This window comes from Camelus bactrianus, chromosome 10, assembly GCF_048773025.1.
Source record: "Camelus bactrianus isolate YW-2024 breed Bactrian camel chromosome 10, ASM4877302v1, whole genome shotgun sequence".
Lineage (NCBI taxonomy): Eukaryota > Metazoa > Chordata > Mammalia > Artiodactyla > Camelidae > Camelus > Camelus bactrianus.
Window position 1 is genome coordinate 57,862,705 of NC_133548.1, and position 25,636 is coordinate 57,888,340.

The 25,636-nt window shown below is 41.6% G+C and overlaps 1 protein-coding gene across 22 annotated transcripts in view; it reads right to left on the reverse strand.

The window, feature by feature from the left end:
• The window catches only part of SYTL2 (synaptotagmin like 2), a 127,840-nt gene that overhangs the window by 24,455 nt on the left and 77,749 nt on the right, over window positions 1-25,636 (reverse strand). For 11 of the 22 annotated variants that reach the window (XM_074372777.1, XM_074372776.1, XM_074372778.1 and 8 more), the window contains 6 exons: window positions 23,764-23,915; window positions 21,784-21,919; window positions 11,123-11,204; window positions 10,060-10,174; window positions 8,118-8,927; window positions 1,095-4,991 (listed from right to left, as the gene is read on the reverse strand). In XM_074372777.1, the coding sequence (XP_074228878.1) occupies window positions 1,095-4,991; window positions 8,118-8,927; window positions 10,060-10,174; window positions 11,123-11,204; window positions 21,784-21,919; window positions 23,764-23,915 (5,192 nt within the window). Of the gene's footprint in view, window positions 1-1,094; window positions 4,992-8,117; window positions 8,928-10,059; window positions 10,175-11,122; window positions 11,205-21,783; window positions 21,920-23,763; window positions 23,916-25,636 lie in introns of those variants that run through there. The other 11 variants (XM_074372792.1, XM_074372794.1, XM_074372789.1 and 8 more) reach the window with 5 other exon arrangements.

Here is a 25,636-nt window from a genome sequence, read left to right on the forward strand (position 1 = left end):
ATTAATTAGGATTAAAGGTATATTCTTTGGTTAGTGTTCAAGAGGCCCTACAGCTACTTGCAAAGGAATCCAAACCTCACAAGTCAGCCACTCAGTAAAGCTCATTTGTTTTCACTGACACTCAAGGGAGCTAGACAGTGACAAATTCTATTAATTTCCTACTAAGGAAGGTGATCAACACTAGTTGCTGTGCAACTTCGATTAAAATGTTCCAGCCAGAGAGCATCGTTTATCATTTTATCACCCTAATCAGGTAACTTCCTATTTGTTCCTGGATTTCTCTCCTAAAATACCCATGTTGATCAGAACAGCAAACTGAGACAAGCCCTGTGTTTTATAGCTTGGCTGAAACCAGTCCCTCCAAGTCCACTTAGATGAATGCAGTCATCGATTAAGATCTTCCTCCATTTAGCTAAGGCTAGAGCCAAAGAAATGCAGCAGGCCAGGCAATGGCCTTAGGTGGAATCAGGTGAAGTCATCTGACTGAGTCATACTTTAAAAGGGGAATATTCAACAGATAATTGAAAGAGAGAGGGAGAGAGTGGGAATGAAAACACCACAGCACAAGGAATCTGAGGGAAAGTTCCAGTCTTGCACTTGGTTCCTGGTACTTAGCCATGACTATCGTAAAAATATTGCTCCTAAAAGGGAAATATGTGCCCATTTGTGCCACTTTCTTGCCACAAATTTTACTAGAGACTTCTGTATGGACTGCCAATTAAGAAATTCTAAGTATTTCCAAAAGGAATGCTAGCTTGAATGTTTCAGAGTTACTCTCTAAACCCTCAAAGTTCTTTTTAAAATATTTCTGAAATCTAAAAATTTTATTGTTGATTAGTGAGAATAAAGTCAGATTCTGAAACACTGTCTTATGGGTAAAGCTATCTCAATGTAACACATCTGATTAAAGAATATAAAAGGAAATGTAATTTTTTAATTAAGAGAAGATAGGGAGAAGTAAAGTACAAAGAAGAATTTGGCACCATTTGGGATTGTCAAATTAATCCCAACTTTAAAAACTATATCATCCTTTACGTCAGCATCACATAAATCAACTCATTAACCAAATGGGTTAAAAACTTCAAAATGCTCACTGGAAGAATCTCTCCAGCTTTCTGCATAAGAACCGATGTTCCCATCTGAAAAGTCGGAGTCAGAAAAACCTTCGTTTTCTTCCTTTTTCTCTTGTCTCTCACATGACGATGCCAAAATCAATTCAACTTTACTTGTTTTTGTAAAGTTTTCTTTGTTTGCTGGGAGAGGAATGGGTTGCATATTTCTGGGTACATTAATTGCCTCAGGAGCCTCTTTGAAGCCAGGCTCCTGGAAAGACCCTTCTGGAACTGCTGCAACCTCGCTTTCACTGTCCCTGTCCCCTGGGGGTTTTATAGTTTCAAAGGTCCCTACTTCATGGTCCACAGGAAGTGGTGAGGTCCCAGGGATCTCAACCCCACTTTCAGAACCACAGAGATCTACTGATAAATCAGTCACAGCTTTGCCTCTTCTCAACACTTTATCACGTTGGTTGACTTGAGATTTGAAAATATTCCTCTTAAGCGTCATTTCAGAGGCCTCTGAGGCTGTCCAGTAAAGGGGGGGCGCTTTCCCCAAGAACCTGGCCTGCTTTGACTGTGAAGGCTCCTTCCCAGGAGCTCCTTCCTTTGCTGACACTTGGAGCTGATAGCAAGAACCGTTAGACATTTCTTTAAGGAGTTTCTCAAAACCAGTATCAAAAGCACTCTCAGTTACTGATGGAGCCTCAGACTTTTTTATTGTTTCTTTTATTTCCTTAGGATGGAACTCAGAAGCAGCTTGCCTGGGCACCATCGTACTACCTATTAACCTTGCTGAATAGAGAGTCCCTGTATCGCTGTCGTATTTTGTACAGGAGGTTCCGACTGTTTCCTTCAGTAGTTTTTCTAAGCCAGCATTGAATTCAAGGAGCTCTGATTTAGGCTGAATAATAGTTTCCCTCACAATTTCTGTCACTTCCTTAGGTAACACTTTGCCATCCTGAGCAACAGTAGAACCAGATGAGCTAAGGGTTTGTTCTGATGGAGACATATGGGCAGCTAAGTAAGATCCAACCTCATGAGTTTCATCAGGAACTACACTGGAAGAATAAAAATCCTTTCTGCCTGGAACTATGAACTCCATTGTAGCCCGTGGTGAGACAACTCCCAGAGAATTCTGGGGGTTACCTGCTACCCACACTCCTTCAGGAAATTCTGCTTTTACTTTTCCAGAAACTGCTTCCTTCCCAACTGGATAACTCAACAAAGCTTCTCTAAGTAGCTTCTGTAATACAGCATTTACATCATTCAATGCAGGTTTGGGTGGAAGAGTAACTTTTTCTATAGTCTCTGAGATTTCCCTTGGAGAAGGCAGTGCCTTATCCTGAGGAGCAAGATGAGCATCTCTGGAAGAAGGCATATCTTGAGGACAGTTGGCCATATCCCCCCAAAAACCCTTCCTGTGACGATCGGAAGGCTGATCTAATAGGTGAGAACCTTCTGCAGCCATCTGAGATGAGCTCTCCGTGTTTAGCTGGCACTCACCACTTTGAGCTTCCTGGGAGAGAGCAGTATTTCCCAAAGTTTCTCCCCTCTCTGGAAAAGGAGCTATTATCTCTCTCTGATAGGCTGATGTGTTCTGACTCTGTTCTATCCCTTTTTCAAAAACTCTACTCTCTACAGACTCAGAGTTGATGCTAGTGGTAATGGGTTCACACTTGGTTTGCAAGGGAGAAGGTGGATTTCCAGTTGCTTCCTTCAGGAGTTTGTCTAGACTAGTAGTCAGAGGGTTCAGATTGACCTTTGGAGGAGCTACTGTTTTGTCTACATGCTCATTAATGATCTCCTTAGGTCTTTTGGCTTCTTTCTCAGTATTGGTAAAATCTGTTTTTTGAGGCCATGTCGTATTTTCAGAAACACCTGGTTCAAGTACTTGTTTTTCATGAAATTTTCCACCAGGAGGCTGGATTACTGGTGATGCAGCTTCTGCAAGCAGCTTCTGTAAGCTGTCGTTAAACGTGTCTTTGTAGTCTTTAGACAAAACGGTTGTTTTCACTATGGATTCTTGGATCTCTTGATCAGAGTAATCCTTTTCTTCCTTGAACGCTGGAGTAACAAACCATTCCGTATTTTTCCCCATGTTTTTCTTTGATGACTCATTTCCTGGCAACTGATGAGTGAACTTTCTGGGTGGTCTCAGTGGAAATGTGGTTTCATCTGGTAACACCTGGAGTGTGCCCTCTGAATTTAATTTCTCTATTTCCTCTCTTGCCGGAACTTTTTTCTGGCTTAGAAGCATCTCTCTTTCATGGGTATTTTTCCCTGATGATTTACTATCACTGAAGTCTTTGTGTTTCTGGCTATTAAAAGGCACAGAATTTATTTGGCTTGTTGTGGTAGTTTTCTTCTCAATATTATCTTGATTGTTTGGATTGGCCTCTAAGTCCCAAAACTTTCTCAAATTCTCAAATTGAGAGTGATTATAGACCTGTTCTGTACTGGGCTCATCCATTCTTTCTTTTAGGGACATAACTTTAAAGCTGGGGTTTGATTCACCAACTAGAGGTCTGTTTTCCTCCAGAGGAGTATGTATTTCACTCCCAACGTTTGAAGGATGTCGCAGTGGCAGTGAAGAAATGTCCTTTTCAGAACGTAAACTCTCTGTCACTGGTAATCTTTTTACAGGCTCAGTTGTCTTATTCTGAAACAGAGACACTTTAACTGACTGGTCAGCTGAAAGGTAATTTTTGGATGGACCTGATGTTTGGGGCCTGGTCTCTTTCGGTGTATTTGAGGAATAAAAACTGGAGAGATGGGCTACTTGGCCATCCTTATCTAGGACCACTTGTTTGACAGTGATTTGATTATTGTGTTTACTATGGCCAGTAGATAAACTGTCCATGGACGTCACAGGCTGACAGGCTTTAGCAGAAGGTCGTTCCTGACTGAATGAAGTTGTGGGTTCTTTATGAGTCAACTTAGTAGCAGCTTTCTCACCTTCCCAAAAGGATATTCTGTCACTCACTCGTTTGTATTTCTCCCTTTGCACTTGGCTCTCGGGAACCTCACCAGCCTCTTGTAGTTGGACCTCAGGCTTCTTCCAAGGAGATCTGTTGTTGGCAGCACCAGGTGATGGCTCAGTATCCTCTGGTTCTAGAGAAGCTTTTAGAAGGTAAGTATCTCTTCCTTTGCACTCTCCCTCTGCCTTCATGCTGTCTTTCAAACTCAGTTCTCTGACAATCGTTGAAGAGTCAAAATTCACTTCTGATTTTCCTCTATTTTTTTCATAAACGTGAAGCTCAGGCTCTGCTTCACCTAAGCTGCCAACACCCTTAACATTGCATGGAACGTGGTCTTCTGCATCAGATCCTTTGCGAATGCTGTAGGAATAGCTATTGGTTGGAGGAAGTACCTCAATTCCTTCTCCTATGTTTTTTGAAACTTGGCTGTAGTCCACAGTTTTATTCTCTTGATTTGGGCTGTAGATTTCAAATGGTTGCAATATGCCTGGGCTTTCCTTGCCTTGTGGGGACAAGTGAATAGATTTGGGCTTGATATTCACAGTACCATCTCGGCAATTTCCAGAAGGCAGCATATTTTCCTCAACCTGGAACATTGAATCAGATCCTATAGGTGTCAACTCAACTTTGGTGGAAAACAGAGCCTTTGAGCCATTTTCTTTTTGACTGGTATCATCCATCACCAAGGCAAGAGCAATCCGTGCCTCTGAGTCTGTTTTTTCTCTGGACTCTGTTCCTCGAGGATGTTGGAGAGATACCTCACTGCCATCTGAATGAGAACTTCGGTTAAACCAGTCTAGGACTTTAGATATGGAATCATCAGTTGTCTTCCTTATCTCAGTGGCATATGGACCAGAGCATGAAGACGTCTTAGCTCTCAGGGCCTTACCTTGCTGATGGTCTTTAGAACTGCAATCTGGCACCTGAGATGGCTCAGGCTCAACGTGAGACAGTTCATCTGTAACACAGAAATGCTTTTCTAAATAAGAAAAGACAATGCTTAAAGAATTATTATTCAGTCACTCACATTTTCTTTTAAAGAGGCACTTTGTACTTAATACTTTTCACACAGTAGCTGTTTCCATCAGCATTTATCAGGAGTTATAATGTAAGCCATCCTAATTAAGATATTCTATCAAAGATGCTCTACAACAATAAAGAAAGGTAAACACAGACAGACCCATGGAAGTAGGGGGTATAGGGAGAATTGGGAAATTTCTTTCAAGTCTCTGTTTTATTTTTAAAATTCATGTGAATTTTGTATTCTGATCCACATTACATTTTAAGTATTAGTTTTCTCCTAGTCGCAAATCTTTGCATGTAACGGACACTCCAATAAGATACACCACATTGATTTTATGACACCACCTATCCACTGGCACATCCATAAACCCTAGACAGGGCTTATGCTCAGGTTTGAGAAACACAGACTTAGATTTCAGGAGTCGGAAAAACAACTTTTAGGGAAAATGAAACAAGGAGTTCCCTCCAGAACATCAGAATGGCACAGTGAGGATATCTGCATTCCTGGGCCTTACTCCTGATATACTGAACCAGAATCTCTGAAGATGGGGCCTAGGAACCTTTCCTCCCAGCCATCCAGTGATTGCTTTGCTTACTGGGGCTTGAGGACCATGGTCTAAGAGGCTCCTCCACCATCCCCTACTTCCCTCCTACAGGTTTTAAGTTGGAGGTTGTTTTTGTGAGACAAAGTAAAATGAGGACTGATGGAGAATGTGATTTCTACCTGCCCCCTGATGTTTTCTAATCAATAGCTAGGAGGTTGAGAAGGATATTTAAGTTCTCTCTAAGCTGTGAAGAAAGCAGGGAGAGCCCTTGCTGGGCCCTGATCACAGGGCGTGTGGTACGTGCAGGTGAGGGTGCTCAGGCTTTCTTTCCCTTTAGTTAAGACGCGGGTGTTTCAGCATTTCTTCCTCTTCCTGCTCAGCTGTAAGCTACACAATACAGGTTCCTGAAAATCATATGAGCTGAATTCTTACGAAATTCAGTTACATTTCAAATACACCAGAGGAGGTATCAGTTAATAAAATTCTCTCTTTAATTTTAATCAGTCAACTCTGGCTAAATGTGAAAACAGTCTTATACAATAATTGGCATATAGTGGATACTGGTTTCCTTTCTGAATTATACATTATATTATTAAATATATGCCAATAATGGTAAAGTTCCTTTGAGAAATCTTTAAGTATTCTTTAACTGTTAGTCTGTTTAACAAAAGACTAATGATGTGGGGGGGGGGGGAAATGCTTGTAACATACTGTTAGCCAAGAAAGAAGTCTGGACAGTTAAAGCATAATTTTAAATTATATCCATACCTGAAAATTATTGAAAGGCCCTACAATGACATGTTGGCAATAGTTAATGCTGGGTGATGACATCACAGACGATAACTGTTTTATTCTGTGTGCATTTCTTTTCAAATGTTTTTATACTTTTCAAAAGATTATGTATATTACTTTAAAAATAGAGTTTTTTAAAAATTCAATGCCAGGATGTTTTGTTTCCTTTGAGGAATCCTTTTGTTTTGTTTTCCTCTAGTATAATAATGAGTGTGATATTGATTGTCCTGAAACTCAGAGCTAGTCAAAGTCTTATAATTCACACAACTAGAGTTTACTATTTTTTGGTCCTGACTTTCTTTTTATGTTCCATTATTTACTTGCATATATTTTTGTGGTAAGCAGGGTATTAATGAGTAAGCAGAACTTAGTTTATAAGCTCTGAGGCCAGAAGGCTTATCTGTCAATCAAAATGGATTTAGCTGGGGTTTTCTTCCCAAATTTCATGGTAAGTTGGGATTTAAAAATCACAAATAAATAGTTGATACAAAATTATAAAGGTAGTCAGTCAGAAAGCAGGTGGAAAAACAGAAAAGGTTTACCAATTTTTTTCTATGGATTATAACAAATGAAAATATTACCATGGAAATTTTTTTCATCTTTTGGATAAACATTTAAGCAAGCATCATCCAGTTAAGTGCTAGTGTTGACTCAAACTTTAGTAATTTCCTTAAAATGAGTTACTTTATATCTTGAAGAACCACCTGCTAATTTTTAATTAAAAAATATTTTGTTCTGTTCAAAAGATTTAAAATGTCCAGGGGGAGGGGTGTTGGAAATGCTTTGTCCTTTAAGAAGTGGATTGATCTGAACAAGCATGAAACTGTAGGGCTGGGCAAAAGTGACTAAGGGTCAACTTAATACTGCCTGATAAGGGAGGGGGAGAGCAAATGATTTAGTAACTTAACTGTTGCTATTGTAAATTTTCCTGACTATAAAAATTATCATAGGGTTGGATTAAGACTTAGTGAAGATGGGAGAGAGTATACAAAACGATTTTTCCCATTTTTTTTTAAACATAAGAATTATGAAGTAAATTGTGTAGGTATGAGAAAGTGGTTTGAAGCATCTTCTGAGAGTTTTAAGATCTTTAAGAGAAGGCTAGGTAGCAGGTTAGCAGGAAAAAGCAGTGCTCTCACTGCCTCTCAACTCATACCAGCTGAAGGAGAAAGTTCCTTCAGAGCATTTAAAGTCTAGGAACAAATGGATGGAGGCCCTGGGCAGGCCAAAGTATGAAGCTTTTTAATAGTAAGCATTTAAAGTCCAGTTTTCCATCCTTTGAAGCTAGAGTGAAGCTTCTCCTGAAATTAAAAGAGAAACCAAAGTTTGGTTAAATGGTAATTGATAAATTTGCATTAGGTGAATAATAATATATTTACTCTGTACAAAGGTATCAGTGTATGTTTAATGCTCACTCTGTATGTACACCTTGATTTAACTTAAAGGACTATAATTTGTTTAGTTAAATAATTGATAAAATCACATTTTTCAGGATTAAGCATACTGGACCAGAAACTGTAGTATTTTTGTTCTTTTAGTTATTGGGGATTGAGAAAAACCTCCAAACCCATTAAGTGGTATAAACATTCCCCAGCGGCATCTGCCTGAATTTTAGCTGGAATACCCAGAAGGCAAAAAGAGGCTTCTATCAGGCTGCTTGGCTGGCCTGGCCATCCCAAGCTCACTGGGTCAGTTTTGTAGCCTGGTAGTGACAGATCTCTTACCAGCAGGGCTCTGAGACAATTCTGATTCAAGGCTTGACAATTCTGATGAGTTAGCTTTCTGTTCATCGATGGTGTGTGAATTCTCAGTGGACTGTGGTCTTGCAGATAAAACTTCCTTGGGAGAATCGTGCTCATTAATTGGAAAAGAGTCAGAAGTCGTTGGCTGATGTGTTTCAGTTTTTGATGTACTTGGGCTTGAGGCTGATGGCTGAAAAGGCAAAGGCTTTCTGTATTGGGAAGGCTTAGGGTCATTCCAAAAGTCATCTAGGTCACCTGCATCTTCTGCTCCATTCTTCAACCTGTCAGATTCTAAAACACTGAATTCTCCCACTTCCCGGCCATGGATGAGTCCAGGACTCTGTGGGAGTTCATCCTTTACTGCAGAGAATCTCACGTGTTTTAATGGCTCCAGTGAGTTTGAGGAAGAGTCATCTTCTAGCAAATGCTCATGCTCCTTCTCAGAAATTCTCTCGTGGATAGTTAGGACAGGAGACACAATCTTGCTTTTGGGTTCAAAGTTTTGATGAAAACGAACAGTTTCTGAGTCTGTGCTACTGGAACTGGAATTGCGTTTCAGGATCCCTCTTGGAGCCCCACCTCTGTTCAGGGAGTCTGCCCTTTGTCTAGGAAGAGACTGGTTATCATCCCGCTTTAAATCATGTGATTTGTAGATCATTTTCCTGGCTTTGGGGATTGGAGGCTTGATTTGGGACCCATTCTCAGGACCTGGAAAAGTCTGCTTTGGTTTCTCTAACTTTTGGCTTGAAATGTTTGGGAGAGATGATTTTTCTTTTGATTCTGACAACTCACCTGAAAATTAAAACATATTAGATGATATACAAAATGAAGAGTAACGCTATAATTTAAAACGTCTATCATAGATAGACAATCTACATTTAGCAAAAGCACTAAAACATTAAAGACAATAAGGCATGTAGCATTAGTGCAGCATTAGTTCATGCATGAACTTCACTGAACTGTACATGTAAGATTGCTGTGCTTTACATACATACTTTGTGGTATTTTCTACTCAATAACAAAATTTTTTTAAACAATTTAAAAAAATTCCTCAAGGAGGGTAAAGGAAAAACACAAGTCACTTTAAAAAAATTCATGCATGGAAACCAGAAAATGGGAGCTCAATTTTTTAAAAAGGAAATCTTAATACTTAAAACAAAAATTACTTTTGTCAAAAAGATTAAAAAAAAAAAGAAAAACAGGTAACATGTTCCAGTGACTTTTTCCTGTAAAATACTTTATGCTATGTAAATTGTATACAATGCAGAGGAAAAATATACTAATATTAAAACAGGCTAATTGAAATTCTTAACTCTACTGTTTGTTAATTTTCTACCCTTTGCCCAATCTTTAATGTTTGTGGAATCTTCTTACAGTTGTTTTTGAAGAGATTAAATTGTCTAATACTTCTTCTTAGTGGTGTGCAAGAATGGTAAAATTCCGTAAGAGGCAGACTTCAATCAATTAAGCCACAAACCTGATAAAATGCTTCTGAGACGCTGGGCTGATAATTACAGATTAGAGGATTGTAACATTGTCTAGTGGATTTTTTTTTTCTTGAGGCAAACTCTTTGAATTTTAAATAGAGAACTGTGTCTGTACATGGTACATATCCAATAAGTACTACTAAGTGAATGATGGAATGCCTCAGGTCAAAAATTTTCCCAGTTCACTGAGGGGAACCCAAGGCACGGAGGTCACACAAGTGTCAGCTCCAAGACTGGAATGCATGAACTTCCAGTTTCTAAAATTTCTGCTTCCTTCCCTCAGGCAGGAAACCAATGGGCATAGGAGAAGAATAAGAAAACCATCAGGACTTTTCACTTTCTCTTGAAAGCTATTTTAGTTACAGGAACTCTGAGAATTTCCCCTAATCCATAGATAACAAAGATAAAAATATCTAGCCCATAAAAATAATATTTACCCTCTTTTGAAGTCTGAAAGAAACCAGCCCTTCCATTTTCTGACTGTTCATTTTTGGTTTGTTGAGATAAGTGATCTTCTGGCAACATGGAGCTATTAAACGGATTCCTCCTTTGCTGGGGAAAAATATTGTTTATTAAATTCACCTTAAATGTCAAAACAGCAACTCAGTGTCAGCAAATGCTTATTATCTCCTATATTTGATAATTTTATCCAGTAAATTCTATCTGGAATGTTTGAAAAATGATTTTCTTAGTTAATCTGGTTAGCATAGAATTACCAATACATGCCATATCAGAAAAAAATCAAAACAACTGTAAAAATATACTCCATTTCAGAGTCCTACAAAGTTAAACCAGAACCAAGCATTCCAATCTAACTCTCACAGAGGTGAGAAAACTTGAGCCTGAACATATCAAACAGCTGGTCAAGGTTAGGGTAAACCTGAGACTCTAACCAGGGCAGATTCCCACCAGTGCTCTTTCTACTGCATGAGACTCACTCCAATAGATGTTAAAGCTGTACTAAATATAATTGTAATTGATCTTTCCTATAAGGATTTAAAAGACACATATCAAGGTATTGAAGCACTTCATAGTCACTATTATGATCACCCATTCTAATAATAGACAGGGTATCAGTAAATAGAATTTTTTATTAACATAAGACTGTATATCAATGCTTACTCTCTGTAGTTTCATAAACTGACAGTTCCCTCCCACAGCAGACCTCTGACAGAGATTCAGGAAGCCATGAATAGGAATTAGGACTGACATGGAACTAATAAGCCACATTCCATATGCTTAAAAAAGGCAGCTCCCAAAAGCTTCAGACTTTTTATTCTTTAGGGCAAAAAATCTAGGTCTTCAGCAATGCAGTATCATGGTATTCATAAAATTTTCCACCACAAGAGTGATCTCTTATATTAAATTGTAAAAATTATCCGTATTTGGTAGGAAAAAAAAAGTACTACAAAATCCTCTTTACTTCATGGTGCTTTGATAAAAAGAGAAAAATGGCATTCCTGCCCCAAATGAGACTTTCAAAGTCTGAGCTCAATCTACCTTGACTGGAGATGCAGCTGACTTCCTTGTGTCTTCCTGGGATGTATCAATCATGATGGAAGCTGGATTTACCACACTGGAACTGCAAACGAAACAGAAATTCAGAAAATAAAAACTCACCCTTGGAGGAAGCATAAATCATGCCTCTGAAGCCAAAAGCTATTAAGGCAGGATAGGAGAGGAAGTCTGTAAAATCAAACTGTCAGGAAGGGAGAGGGAGTGCGAACCTAGAGATGATTAAGCAGCAGAGCAAAGGCAATGGTAGAACAGAAATGAAAGACAGGCATGAGACAAGACAAAGCCATCCATGAGAAGCCTTGATGCTTGTATCATGGTACCAGGCACACAGGAGGTTCGCAATTTAAATTTGTAGAAATAAACCTGCCTCAAAGTCGGAAGCTAACAGCAGGTGCAGACTAGAAAGCGAGCAGTTGGTTTCAAGGAGGGAACGTCCCTGCTGAAATAAGGTCCCAGAGCATTTTAGAGATTCCATAGACCAGGGCCAGAATGGCAGTGCTTACTCTAACTCAGGTAGAAAAAAGGTGAAGAAAAGACTCAGGTGAGACAAGCGATTTGAATATGGAACAGAGGAAACAGCAGATCTAAGAGCTGCTTTGCCAGGAGAATGGCGAATGGGGACAACTTCCTGGGAACTCTCAACCCAACTCTCCAGGCTGGCCAGGTGAGTTCCTGTTCAAATACAAGAGGACAAGCAGAGCATCCAGAAGACAGGGGGAGGTTAGAAGCCAGGAGCTGGCTTAGAGGAGTGAGGATTCTCTAAGGGCGGCCCTAGGGTGAGAGCATGGGGAGGGTGAGTAGAAAAATGTGAGTTGAGCCGGCTCCCTCCTGAACAACCACTCCCCTGGCCATTGAGTAAGAAGAGGAAACGAGGGCCCTCGAGAAAGAGGAAAATCACCTGCTCGGACTTCCTGTTCCAGTGGCCTTGCCTCAGGCATAAGACGCGAAGTCACTATTGGCTGAAAGCACTGTGCCTGGTTAAACTCCACTAGTTCTCCTTACGGCATCAGAGTCAAGAACTTGGAAAAATACCTCGGAGAGAACTGGCTTTTCACCACTCGGCTAAGGAACTGGAGGTCGGGAAGGGGAGCACTTCGCCCGAAGGCCTCAGAGCCTTGCCCCAGACTATTGTCAGCAAAATCGTGGGCTAGATGTTCCTGCAGCTTCATTTCCTTTCCTGCCCTCAGAACCTCAATTGTTATTTTTGTACAGAGTTAGTCCCAAGAACAGGCTGAACACTTGAGGAAGCCATGTTTCCTTCTGTTAGCCTCCTCACTGTTCCAGAAGGATTACCTCAACTCCAGCCAAGGCAAAAGGAGAAGAGGCAGATGTGTATCAAATACTGCCTGATCACCGGATGTGAGAAAGAGGGGAAAAAAGGATGGGGAAGGGAAGGGCAGGGAACAAGAGTAGGAGCTTATAATGGAGCCAGAATTAAGGCTAAAAGAAAAACACATTACAAGAGGCCTCTATTCTTGCAACAGGCGACCACAAATTTGAATCAAGTTACCTAGCAGCCAATGTGCAAAAAGAAACCTGGTCACTGATAGAATCCACAGTAAAAATAGCCAATAGCTCAGGACTAGAAAGCAGTGTCTCTTGAGTGTCATTTTAAGAAACCAGTGAGTGATATGAGGAACCTTACAGCAAATGCTGTGTCAGTTTCTCAGGGGTTTTGGATTATCTCCCTTAATAAATAAAGCAGTCACACAATCAGAGGACCTGAGCCAGTTGCTGATGGGTGGCGTCCCCATGGAACAGCCATCTTTTCCTGCTATCTTTCTCCTTCCCACTTCCCATTCACTAAGAATAAAGGATAAGCAGAGACTCTCACTCTCATACCTCTGCTCTTTGGACATCCAGTTCCTGCGCCTCCTGGCCCCCAGCTCCGACTGCCTCTGTTTCACATCACATTGTCCCCTTCTCAGAGATGAAACCAGTCTCTCTCTTACTAAACTCTATGTAGCCATGGATTTATGCTATACAGCCTCATTCCATACATACATAGCTCACTTCTCATAGTAAACTGGGAGATCCCTCCAGAGTACCTGGAACATCTTTCTATCCCCAACAATGCCTTGTCCAGTGCCTGGTACCCAACTGGTGACTGAACAATTGAAGGGCAACTGAGCCAGTGCCAGGGAAGGCAGCATCAGACGGGGACCATGGTTTTGGTTTTGGTTTTTATCTCTGTTACCTGCCAAACTACAATGAGGAACATTATTTAGGTTTTAAACAAAACGTCTGTTCCTGCTGTTCCGAAAGGTCTAGAGAAGAAACGAGGCACTCAGAACACACCATCGGACACTAAGATACCAGACACATACAGTATTCACTGGGTTACCTTGTGGTTGTGACGGACAGAAAATGGAATGAAGGTGGGATACCCTTAGCTACAGTCTGCAAATCTGCCTAACTAGTAAAAAATTAAAACAAGAGTTTGAGATACAAGACTCTGTCTCTGAAAATGTAGCTACTTCCTCGATCAGGCTCTGGCTTTGCTTCTCTTAAGGGATACAACAGTGTGTTGCTTGCCTGCCTTTTACTGGGCAGTCATCATTACAGCAACCATCTTATTCTCAATTGATTTTTGCAACATTCCTGTTTGAGGTATGTATCCTTCTCCCCATTTTACTTGTAGGAAAACTGAGGTTTTGAGGGGGTTAAGAGCAGAGTTACCTGTTCTATGTTACAAAATTAATGAAAGAGTTGGAGATTTGCACCAGGTGTGTCTTTGTCTGGCTCCAAAGACAATCAGTGTAATGGCTGAGCTACACTGCCTCCAATTTCTTGCATTAGCAAAGCAGTTTACGGCAAGAAGACTGAAGTCTGGGTGATTTTTTTCCCCAGTGACTCTCACACCTGTCACTTCCTCTCCACCCCTACTGACTCCTCCTTTATTTCTGTCATCTCCAGCAGCCTCATATCTGACTTCTTGACTCTCAAGTTCCAATTCCCCTAATCCTCTCAGTATGCCACCAATAAGCTGGAATGGTCTAAAACAACTATGATCATATCCCTCTTCTGCTCATTACCGTTCCCCAGATCCCAAGCCCAGTGGAACAAAGCTGAGGTCTGAACTTCTCAGCAAGGAACTGGAGATGCTCCACCATCTGTCCTAACGCACCTTCCCACTCCTCCTTCCTGCTGACCCTCATCCAAACATGCCTCATCCCTCTCTGCCTCCGCCAGCCTTCCCTCAGCCCCTCCCACAAGTGTTTGCTCTGCTCTCTTGACCCAAATCCTCGCTACCAACTTCAAGCCCAGTCCAAATCTCACCTCCCTTGTGGTGCTGCTCCCGTTGACCCAGCTGGAAGTGGGTCTCCTGTCTCAAATTTTACAGCCCATTTTATCGGCACTTTGGAATTGGGCCTTGCTCCCTGCCTGGCATTATTTATTATCATGTGATCAGATAATCATATATGGATGCATTATTTTTCCTAAGAGAATATAGTCTCTTTATAGCCAGATGCTGTCTTTTGTTTCTCAGAACGCCTCTCAGAGGGATTAGATTTCTATTCTCAGATTGTGTCCTGAATAAAAGATATTCAATACATTCCACATGATGAGTTCTTAAAACTGTACAGCAAGCCAAAGTTCCCACCTTGTGCTCTGTAATTTCTTCCCTCAGGCACCCATCAAAAACTACCTGCAATTCTAGACGTAGCACTTAGACAAAATGCGTTTACTTCTGTAGGAAGATTATTAAAATATTAGACTATGATACTGCTGTTAGGGCTCCCCTCCTGAAAGTGTCTGCATTTTAATACAAATCTTTGAAAACTTAACTAAAAAAATAATAATAATGTTAGGTGCTGTGGTAGCTTTTGAATCTTGACCAGCCTTTCTCTCTAGAACAGTTAAAAATAACAACAGACATACCTTCTTTTGAGATATTTTTCTGCTTAAATAGTAACAGTATCTAGAATCAGAAGCAAATTTTGCAAGTGATTTTTTGCCCCATGTTTTTTGTTGTTGCTGATTTCTCCCTTCGGACTGTTAACACCCTGGAAGCTAATGCTGTGCCCATCCCCGGCTTCCAGCACTGTGCTAACACGTGGTACACTCCGTGAAGCTTGAACACGTGAACAAATACAGGAAGAAATGACTCAGGAATTGAGTGAAGCAAATCAGGAAATATGCTATGCCAGCCTTTCAAGTCAGTATTTTTTTAAGTAAAATATTACTTCTCTGGTTCTACCGTACTTCATGCTACAGATTTATCTAACACAAACATTCCCAACCAAGCATAAGGCACTCTGATGTCACAGTGAAACTATCCTTCACAACTGATTTGGGTAAATCCAAGATCCTGTAGGATTAAGAAGGATTCTTTTAAGAGCTCAATGTAATTGATTCTGTGGGGCAGACCTCTGAGAAATGAAATGTTCACATCACTGAATCTGCGATCAATCCAAGGACAAAAGATCAAATGCATTGTCCCATAGATTGGCTCATCTCTAGCCTGCCTTTGGGAGCAAGTGAAGTGCCTGACACTGAGTATTACTGAGGGTAAAGGCAAGTAGCTAATCCTTCTGGGAGAAGGAGATAGATATATACAAACAAAAGCCTTCCAGGAAAAAGCATTAGCGGGAGAACACCATTTCAGAGCTACAGACATGGTGTTAATTGATTGGTTCTCATTCAACAGAGGGTAGAAGGAGACTGGTGTCAGAAGTGTGTTATCACTGAAGCACAGGCAATGAAGCTCAAAGACTAGCATTTTGACCTCACTAAGATGACTTTACAATGAAAGAGTATTTTAATTCTACCCAAAACAAAGTAAGGTGGGGATGCCGAGATTTTGCTTGCAAGAAAACTCACGGTTTTCTCATCATTTCACAGAGAAGTTCCCAGAGGAAAACCTGCCAATGTCATGGAAAGAAACACCATGGTGCAGGCTTTATCTTCTTCTCCCTGACCTCATTTTAGAGACATTTTCTAGGAATGTTTTTGATTAATGGACACTACAAACCTTGGCAGCAGCCAAGTTCACTTCTACCTCTGTGGCATCTAGTTTTCCATCTTGAATGCTCCTCTCTTGTAGTTGTCCAAATTTGAGAATTCCCCTCAAATTTTTTTTCATCTTTTATAATCACCAGAATTCATGGTATAGGAATGCAGTGAGGAATTCTTGGTAACGCAAAACAACGAAACCTGGACACTGCTGATGCCACTCTTACCTTACAGTTCAGTTTTTTTCCTCCCACCCTTCCTTTCTTTTTCTACTGTCTCCCCCTGGGATCCAAACCACTTCATTCACTAATTTATTACTCATTTGTTTATTCATTAACCCCTCATTCACCATTATTCTTTATTTCATAATTGATTAGCTCATCAACTATTCTCATTTAATCACTCAATCTCTCAATCTTCATCTATTCATTCATTTATTCCACAAGACATTTGTTGGACATTGTTGTAGATGCTAGGGATACAGCAGTGAACAAAATACATAAGCGAAAGTCCGTTTCTTCCTGGATCAGAGGGGAGTGGACAACAAATGCATACAAAGATAAATATATACTATTATGTCAGGTGGTGATAAGTTATGGAGGATTATAAGAGAGGGTACAGGCATTTATTCATTCATTCCATAGGTACCAAGTACCCACTATATGCTAGATACACTGTTACAGGCTTGGGGTATGTTGGTGAACGAGATGCAGGTTCTCAACCCAAGAAAGCAATGCTGTGACACTTAGCCCCAGAAACCTGTATTTTCAAAAGTTCCTTGGGCAATTCTGACACATAGATCACAACTGAAAACTCCTCATCAAGTAACCCACATATTCTGTATCAATTATTACATACCTCTGTGCATCCTACAAACACCTCACATTTCTTCTAATCTCATCTCTAAAATTCTGTCAAGTGTCCTCTTTCCCCCATATCCTTAATTAGGCTCTCTCCATCTCTCACCTAAATTTCTGTTATAATGTCCTTATGGAATTGAACCCATCCTCTACACAGTTACCAGAATGATCACTCTAAAAAGTAAACCTGATTCAAAGTCACTTAGTGGTTCCTTGTGACTTACAGGAAAAAGTTCAGCCTTTTGGTCAACATTCAAGGCTCTTCACAATCTGGTCCCAGCCTCTTCTTTCAGCATAACTGCCCACCACTCATGCAGCATACCCACCATACTAGACTCTTGCAGGTGCCAGGCCTACCGGACCCCCATGCCATCCCCTCTGCCTGTATTGTCCTCTCCCCATGTCTATCTAACAGAATCCTTCTCCTCCTTCAAGAACTGCCTTGTATGTGACTATCTTTAGAATGAGATCCTCAAGGACAGGGCCCACATCTTATTTCTCTTTGAGTTTGTAGCTACCATCTTGTATACAATACATACTCAATAATTATTGACTGAATAAATGACTGCAGGAAGAATGAATTAGTAACCCTACAGGATGATTTATTCTGCTGGGTGCTAGTAAGAGGTTAAGTCAGTGTTTTCAATCAATTGCCAACAAGGACATTTAAACACTTTATTTCCAATAAATACCCTACAAGTAAACCTAGCCAACCTATGCATTAACGGTTCTGAACTCACTATTCACACCTATTTGTCTTATTTTTCTCACTCTTACACTGTCTTCCATCTGGCTTTTCCTAACTCTTCTGCATATGTCTCCAGTTGGCCCACAGTATTCTCTGTTAGTTTTGCTCCAGCAAAAGCAGTCATTGACCTCTGACTGAGTGACAATTATTACTGGGGCTGGTTTATATATGGTCAGAGTAGGCTACCACTTCCTTAGTGCACGTCAGGGCACTGATGCCCACTGCCCCTAATATAACCTTCTTTGTACCTAGGAACTTGCTTCCTATGGTTGAAGGTTCTGATCTTTATCAGGATGCATTCTAAGAGTAATTCTTTAAACTTTTAGAAACCATAAGACAAGGAAAAAAGCTTAAAACCTTCATCCATACAGGCTAAGTTATTATAAAGTCAAGTAGGCCTTAGGGTGGAATGCATGTTAGAGCCTTTCAAAGGAGAAAGGAGAAGGCCACAAGGCAACTGAGGGATGTAAGATGGGCAAGAGTGTGGGAGGAGGAACCAGAAGAAGGAAAGAATTGGGAAGCTTGGAGCACACTTGCGGAACTATCATTTTTTTAAGAGACCTGGGATGGCCCTGTCTGTGACCACAGAGCCAAGATAATACAAGCCACCAGAGGGATCAGTCCTCAGAAAGGCAGTCTTCGGGGAAGAGATCAGAGAGACCACAAGAAACTAAAATGTCAGTCCACTTCTAGGCTCCTTCAGATCAAAACAGCGCCAGTAGTGGGGACATCTAAGGCCCTGATCAGTAGAGAGGCTACTAGACTCTCAGTGTTGCCCCAAGCACCCAAACTCATTTCACAGAACTTGTCATCTCAAGTAATAAAGGAGAGGTTTCTCATCCCAGAGCAGGCCTACCTCTCTAGTCAGGTATTTACACGATTCCTGATTTGGGGGCAGGATCATGACCCACTTGGAGTTTCTCACATCTTCATTCTGTGCTCCCCATCTTGGCTCAGCCATGTCCTTTGGATCACTGTATACCTGTTCCACAATTATTTTAGGGGGAGACATGATGTGCTATGAAGGTGCGGTTCATGGACCAGTGTCAGCATGTGAGCTGTTTGTTACTGGTTTACAATGAGGTAAGTACAGAAATCAATATATGCGTTTAGAATCATTCAAAACAGTTTGCTGAGACATCCCGGCACACGATCACTGGGTTTATTATCTTGGATGCCTTTGCTGTTTTCTGTATTTCATTTTCCTAGTATTCATATTTATTATTCTATAAAAGCTATCAATCTGTGATGATTAGAAATTAAAAAATTAAAAAAAAACCCCAAAACACAGGTCCTTCACCACAGTTTGTGCCAGTACTATCCTGCTGAAGATTAGTAACCAGAACTAGAACTGTGAGCCTCTGGAGTTTTCCTTGCCACTCTAAAGAGAACCTCATTCTCTGCTCCAATGTCCATCACACCTCTCTCTGCTTCCTCAGGTGCTACAGGTGCAAACAAAGATAAGTTCCAGAAGAACACAGATAGCTTCCCACACTTGAGTACATGCTGAGTACCCACAGTGTTTTATTTATTCACAGGCAGAACCCCACAATGGAAGAAAAAAAATCTTGCTCTAGAGTCTGTCAGAAAAACTCCTTCAGAAACTGCAATATGCAGTCACTGTGGCCTCACACTCCCTGACTCCGGGCTAAGAAAATATTGACAGGTATTGAGTCATTCTATTGAAGTTCACTTAGTCTATGAGTACAGGGCCCAAAATATACTTAACACACCCAGTTCCCAAGGTTAAAGTATAGGTGAGAAACTCTGCACAAACCTGACGTGGAGTAAAGCAGTAATTTCTGACACGGAGAGGAGGAAGTAAATGATGGCTCCTTCTACAGTTCTGGGTGATTACCACTTGGGCCACGTAATGAGCAGAGCGCTGGGTACATCTGGCATTTTTATTCCTGCCTACTCAACCTACCTCATCTGTGTTATAATAACACAATTATTATGCCACCTGCAAATTGCTACTTTTCGTTCATCCTGAGAAATGCTAAGTAGTTCCCACACCTCCTTTCACTTAATCTCATTACATCCTGGTGAGGCAGCTTGGTTCTGATGTACAGATGAAACCTGAACGACTCGTCTGAGGTCACACAAGGAACATAGAAAACAGAGCTGCAAATGTGGAAGTTGTATTAACAGCTTTAAATTGAGGAAGCGGGATGGGTACCCACCAGGTTACGTGAGTTCTAAGGAAAATCAGTTGAGCTACAAGCGCAGTGGCACCTCTGTCTGCAAGGCCCTTTGAGATGAAATGAGTTCCTGGGAGGACAGGAAGTAGACCCAGAAAAAACTGTGCAATGAGCTAAGTTTGTGTCTGACACCCCAAACCTTCTCCTGTCCCCTTCTGTGGCACTTGCACCCTCTTTCTTACATCAGTCTGTGCTCTGACGTCCCCTTGCCCCATCAAGCCCAGCTCTTAGGAGCTGCTCTCAGCTCCCTGAAGGTGAATCTAAATGACTGTGTTCTCACCCCAAGAGTTTCTAATATTTAAGATCTCATCTTTCCCTGTGGAAGGCAGGCAAGCCTTCATCCTGTTAGGGAGGTTGCAGGCAGCTGGTTCATGTGGAGTCATAAAGGGAAAGGGCAGGCTGTTCTCCACATCCTTTCCTGAGCTCCCTGAAAGTCCTGTATGTATGTGAGAGCCCGTGCTTCCGTTCCTTGAGCATCTACTATGTGCTGAGGACTCTGTGTTAGGAATTGAATTCTACATTTACTAGCTAATAAACTTCTCAATAATCCTGATGGCAAACTATCATCATTCCCATTTTATAGCTAAGGAAACAAAGGCCCAAGAAATTAAGTCATTTCCAGTGCAAGGTCACAGAATCAATTGTGGCTACTGTTAAGATGTTTTAACCTCTAGCAACATGGCCTCTTCAGACATAAAAGAACATTACAAATCATCCCAGAGGAAAAGAGTGCAGCCACCCACCCCGGAAAACAAAGTGAGTACTCTCCAACAGGGAAGTGGATAAATAACAGGCACCTTAATAGAATCAGTATTCCATCATCCATGTGACGTAACTTCACTCATATTTGACTCTGAAATGCCTGTTGGCCTCTATATTATAGACCCTCTCCCTCACCTGTAAATTATGTTGGAAACATCCCTATTCCCCAGGTGCCTCAGCCTTGGACTCTGACTCAGTGGCTGTCCCACCAACAAATTCATCAACTTCATTCCAGTTGGAGACTTTGAAATGAACTGTCTTCACTGAGGAGTTAGAGATAAAATGCAACTGCCCTCCCACCAAAGAGTAACAATTATATCTCCAAGGGACAGACACCAATGGGAAGATCCTTCAGTACCTAAAAGCAAATCATCACGGTTCAAAAGGTTTGTGGCAACGTAGCCCCATGATCAGCTGTATCACAGGAACCATGTACAAATGTACATTTTGATTGGCCAGATGATAAAATGTATGGGAAACACCAAAAAACCGAGACTGAAATATTGAGGACAATCTGCATTCTTAAGAGGCATCTAATGAGTACCCACCATGTGCCAGGTATTCTACATACATTACATTACTGCTAACGTTCACCGTAACCTTTCTATAGGTTATGATTCCTGTCCATAATTAAGAAAAGAGACTCAGAGAGATTAAACGACTTGCCCATGGTCAAATGGCTAATAAACAGCATATTCAGGATTTGATTCATGTCTGTCTGGTTCCTGTGCCTGAGTTTCTTCTGCTGTACCAGGATGTTACAATTTGATCATCATTCATCTCTGTCTTGAAATGACTTATTCCCCTACGTTCATTTGGGAGTCCCTCTCCATCCACTACTAAGTAGAAGTCTTTAACACAAATAAAAAATAGCTCTGGTTGGTGTTGGAAGAAATCACCACTTAATATTCTAATTTTATTTAATATGCAGATTTGTTAGAAATTCTGAAAGCTAGGGAAGAGTACTGCTCAGGCTTGTCCACATCAGAGCGCCCAGAAGCCTCTCATGCGTGCCCCTCCCCCAGGCGCACAAGACCAGTGTGGCATCTGCACTTGTGCAGCACACCACGCCGGGAATCCCACAGGCGGCCACTCTCCCCATGTGCTCTGTCTTACCGGGAGCTTGCTGGCGTTACATCTTCTTCCGGCTCTTCTGCAACACCAGCTAGCTCTGCAGGGAGGAGACCATCTTTGTTGACATTATTCACCCAGCTGCCCTTTGCCCCGTTTGCTCTATTCTTACTCTGCTCAGCTGAAACAGGAAACAGTAAAGACAAGAAGGTTATCTATCTTTCACCTCCATGACCTACAGCTCTCATACTGGCTCTTATCATTGAAGGCTGGAAACCTGAACTCCAGGCCTTCCCTGAGTGCCCAGGCAGTCTCTCAGGTGTCTGGGGACCTGGGGTCAGAATTACATCTACAGAAGTCAGTCGCTTCCTATGATGTTTTCTCCCTACAAGTCAAGTCTCAGGAGAGCGAGGGCGTAATTTTCAATGTGCAGGTAACTCCAGAGATGATTAAAGCAAACTTCTGACAGTCTCAAGGTGAATCTGACCCGAATTGGGGTCAGGACTGACTGTGTATGGCCAGGGGATGCTCAGGGAAGGGAGTCGTCATTGGGATGGAAGCACCATCATTACCAAGTATTTACTCAACAGCTATGATGTGTCCTAACTTGAGGCTGGGTTTTGGAATACAAAGGGGAAAAAAAAATGCTTCTGTTCTGAAAGGTTCCTCTTCACTGCCTCTTCATCCTCCTCCCCCAATCTCCACACATCCAACTTTCACATTTTCCTCAATAGCCAGCTCAGATGCCAGGGTTCCCAGAAAACCTCTGTGATCCTTCTTCAGGAAATAACATCTTTTGCCTTTAAACACCCAGGGCCTTTTACCTGCACTTCTCAGATAAATAGCATCAACTGAGTGATGACTGAGCACCCAACACAGTGCTGAGTCCTTTGCAGGCATTATCCTATGAGGAGGGAACTATTTTCCAAGTTTACAGATTTGGAAATTGAGGATCAAAGGGTTCAAGAAACTTGCCTAAGGCCACAAAGCCAGTAAGTGACAGAAATAACTTTCATCAGTGTTAAGAAGGTGAAGCAAAATAAAGGCTCCCAATTTCCAAATACTCATATCCACGGGTCTCTTTACACATAAGTCTAGTTTCTTCAACTGCAAAATGAGGTCCACAGAACTAACTTGTACCCTTCAGACTTCTGAAGGTCTGGGTAGTTTTGGAAACCAAGAGGGCTGCAAGCCATGCATAGCACATAATAAGCAGTCAGCTCTCATCTGTAAAGCATGTGTCTGTGAGTCAGAAAGACTGAAATCCCGGCTCTGCCATTTGCCACCTATATGACCTTGGGCAAGTTACTTCACTTCTCTGAACTTTACATACCCCATATATAGAATGGGGCTAATAATACCTAACTTACAAGACTGCTACTACAATTAGAAATACTAGACAGTAAACACCTATCTGTTAGACTCTGAAGAGGTGATGGCTGTTTTCCTTATTGAGTACCAGCTAGAACTAGGCAGGAGCTGTTCTCCAGGGTAAAGGTTTACACTGACTAGTGCCGAGTTAGAGAGGAGGCACCTGGTAAGTATTTAATGAACTTCAACAGAATTCTAAATAAGCCCTCAAAATACTGTCTTTACGGAAACTTGAATGATATACTTGGTTATTAAAGAAGTACCAAATGTCGAGGTCATTGAACAGGGAGGCTAAACTCTTCCAGTCGCCCTACTCAGGAGAAAAGGTTCTGAATTTCCAGAGTTAAAAGCCAAAGAAAGAGGAGGTGGTGGATCCCTTATAAACCCCAATTGTCGATGCTACTCCAATTCAGCATGGCATCTTAAGAGCTTTGTCCTTCTTCACCACACTGAATCACTTAGCCCTGCCCTCACCCATCCAAACCCAAGGCTGGCAAGAAGATTTTGACCTACAGGACTACACATTTTGCAAAGCATACCTCTAAGTGATTTTCCTCAGCAGGTTTCAGGAATGATTCTGACACCCTTCCCTTCTCCCAAGGACTCCTTCCCAAACAAACGCTGGCTCGAAGTGCACCAGCCAAATCAGCTCACCTGCTGCCTGGTGCCTCTTCTTTCTCATGGATGCTCTGATGATATCTGCACCGTGGATTTTGTCTCTGTGCCTTTTTGCCTTGGCTTCATAAAACCATTGGCCACTCATATTCTTCAGCTGCTGGTCATCCTTAATTTTTTCAGGCAAATGTCTACAAAAGGAAAAATACTCTGCTAAGAACCCACAGTAAACAAATGAGTTCACTGTGACACTGAATAAAGAAATTTATAAACATACAGCCAAAACAAAAGCTCCCAATATTTTAGAAGATCTCACAAATCTCCCAGATGATTAACAAAGTATGTTCCCCTTTGACTGAAAGGTCAGAGAAGCCAAGCTCAGTATTTTTAAAAATTCAAAGATTTAAACCATGGTCCCCAGATGATGCCTGAAGTTTCTCAAGAGTAGATTCACTTTTTGGGCATAGGCTTATGAGTCCACTGTTCAAATGCAAATGCCCCAGGGAAAGATGACATATTAAACTTCCTTAATTCAACAAGCTGGGATCAGGGAAGATCAAACTTAAGTGGGATGGGGAGTGAAGGCAGAGGTAAATTCCATCATTTGCAAATACTGCATTTAAGGGTTCCACAGTCATTCATGCTCACTGAAAAACTAAAACCTAAAGAACAAACCAAGCACGGCCCTCCTAAAACCTCCCTAATTGACACCGGAGGGAAAAACACTGTTCTATGTGACAAATCTTTAAATCTCCGCAACTCTCTATCCATCTCAATAAAATGAGAATCACAAACTATCTTTTCTTATCTGTAGAGATGTACTCAGAATAAAAACTTTAAGGAGACTTTGGGAGATAATACGCTACAAAAATCCAAGAGGATTTTATGATTGCCATTCAAGCTAACAGGCATGCCTCCTAAAGCAGCAAAGTGTTTCAGCCAGAGAACATACACAGTGGTCACACCAAGGGGGTGGCAGGGCTGTGTGTGAGGGCTGCACACAGGCACACCTGGGAATGGGAAAAGCGGGAGGGGCTGTCACCCGGGTTCTGGCAAGTACGGTCCTGCTCTCCCACGTGTGCCTGGAGGGGGTCTTTCCAGCTAGAGTCCAACTCTGTGCTGGAAACTCCCCTCCTCCCCCAGTTACCTAGAAAGAAGTGACCTTACCCCAAACGTATCCAATCACAACCCTTGTACACACATTGTTGTGACAGCTCATCACCAAATCCTGACAGGGACCCAGGGTCCTCACTTCATGGTTCTGAATCACCAGGAAGGTCATGGTTCTTATCAAACATTTTTAATCGTTCTCCATTGCCTAGGTTTTCAGCAGAGCAAAAAGACCCACTCTAGGCTGTTGGCAGAGCTTTTGCCTTCTGTTCCCAAAAGGACCACATCTGAGCTGAATTCGAGAGAAGTCCTTCCTGCTCTCCTCGACTAGAGAGTGAGCCTCCAGGGGCAGGGTCTGTATTCGATATACTTTTGCTTGGTGTCTGGAAAACAGTGGGTATTTGTTCAGCACTTCTGGAGTGAAGGAGTATCACACAAGGCCCTTAACCTCCTGGCTTCGGGCTACCATTCAGACTGATATTCCAGCACCTGCTCCACGTGCCTCCCTGCCAGCACACTGAACTTCTTGCTGGCGTCCAGACTGCTCTCATGTGACCTCTGTGGATGTTACAGGCAGGAAGGTACAGCAGAAGCCCATAGGCTTTGGAGACGCCCCAAATTAGGTCCAAATCCCAGTTCTGACTCTTAGCTATCACCTTTGGCAGGTTACAGAAGTCCTCTAAGCTTCAGCCTCCTTGCTTGTAAAGATAGGGGAAAATAAGACATATTCTGCAAGACTTGTGGGATGATTAACTGAGGTGTTTACTTGAAGGTACCTAGCAGTGCCTGGATCACGGTGAGA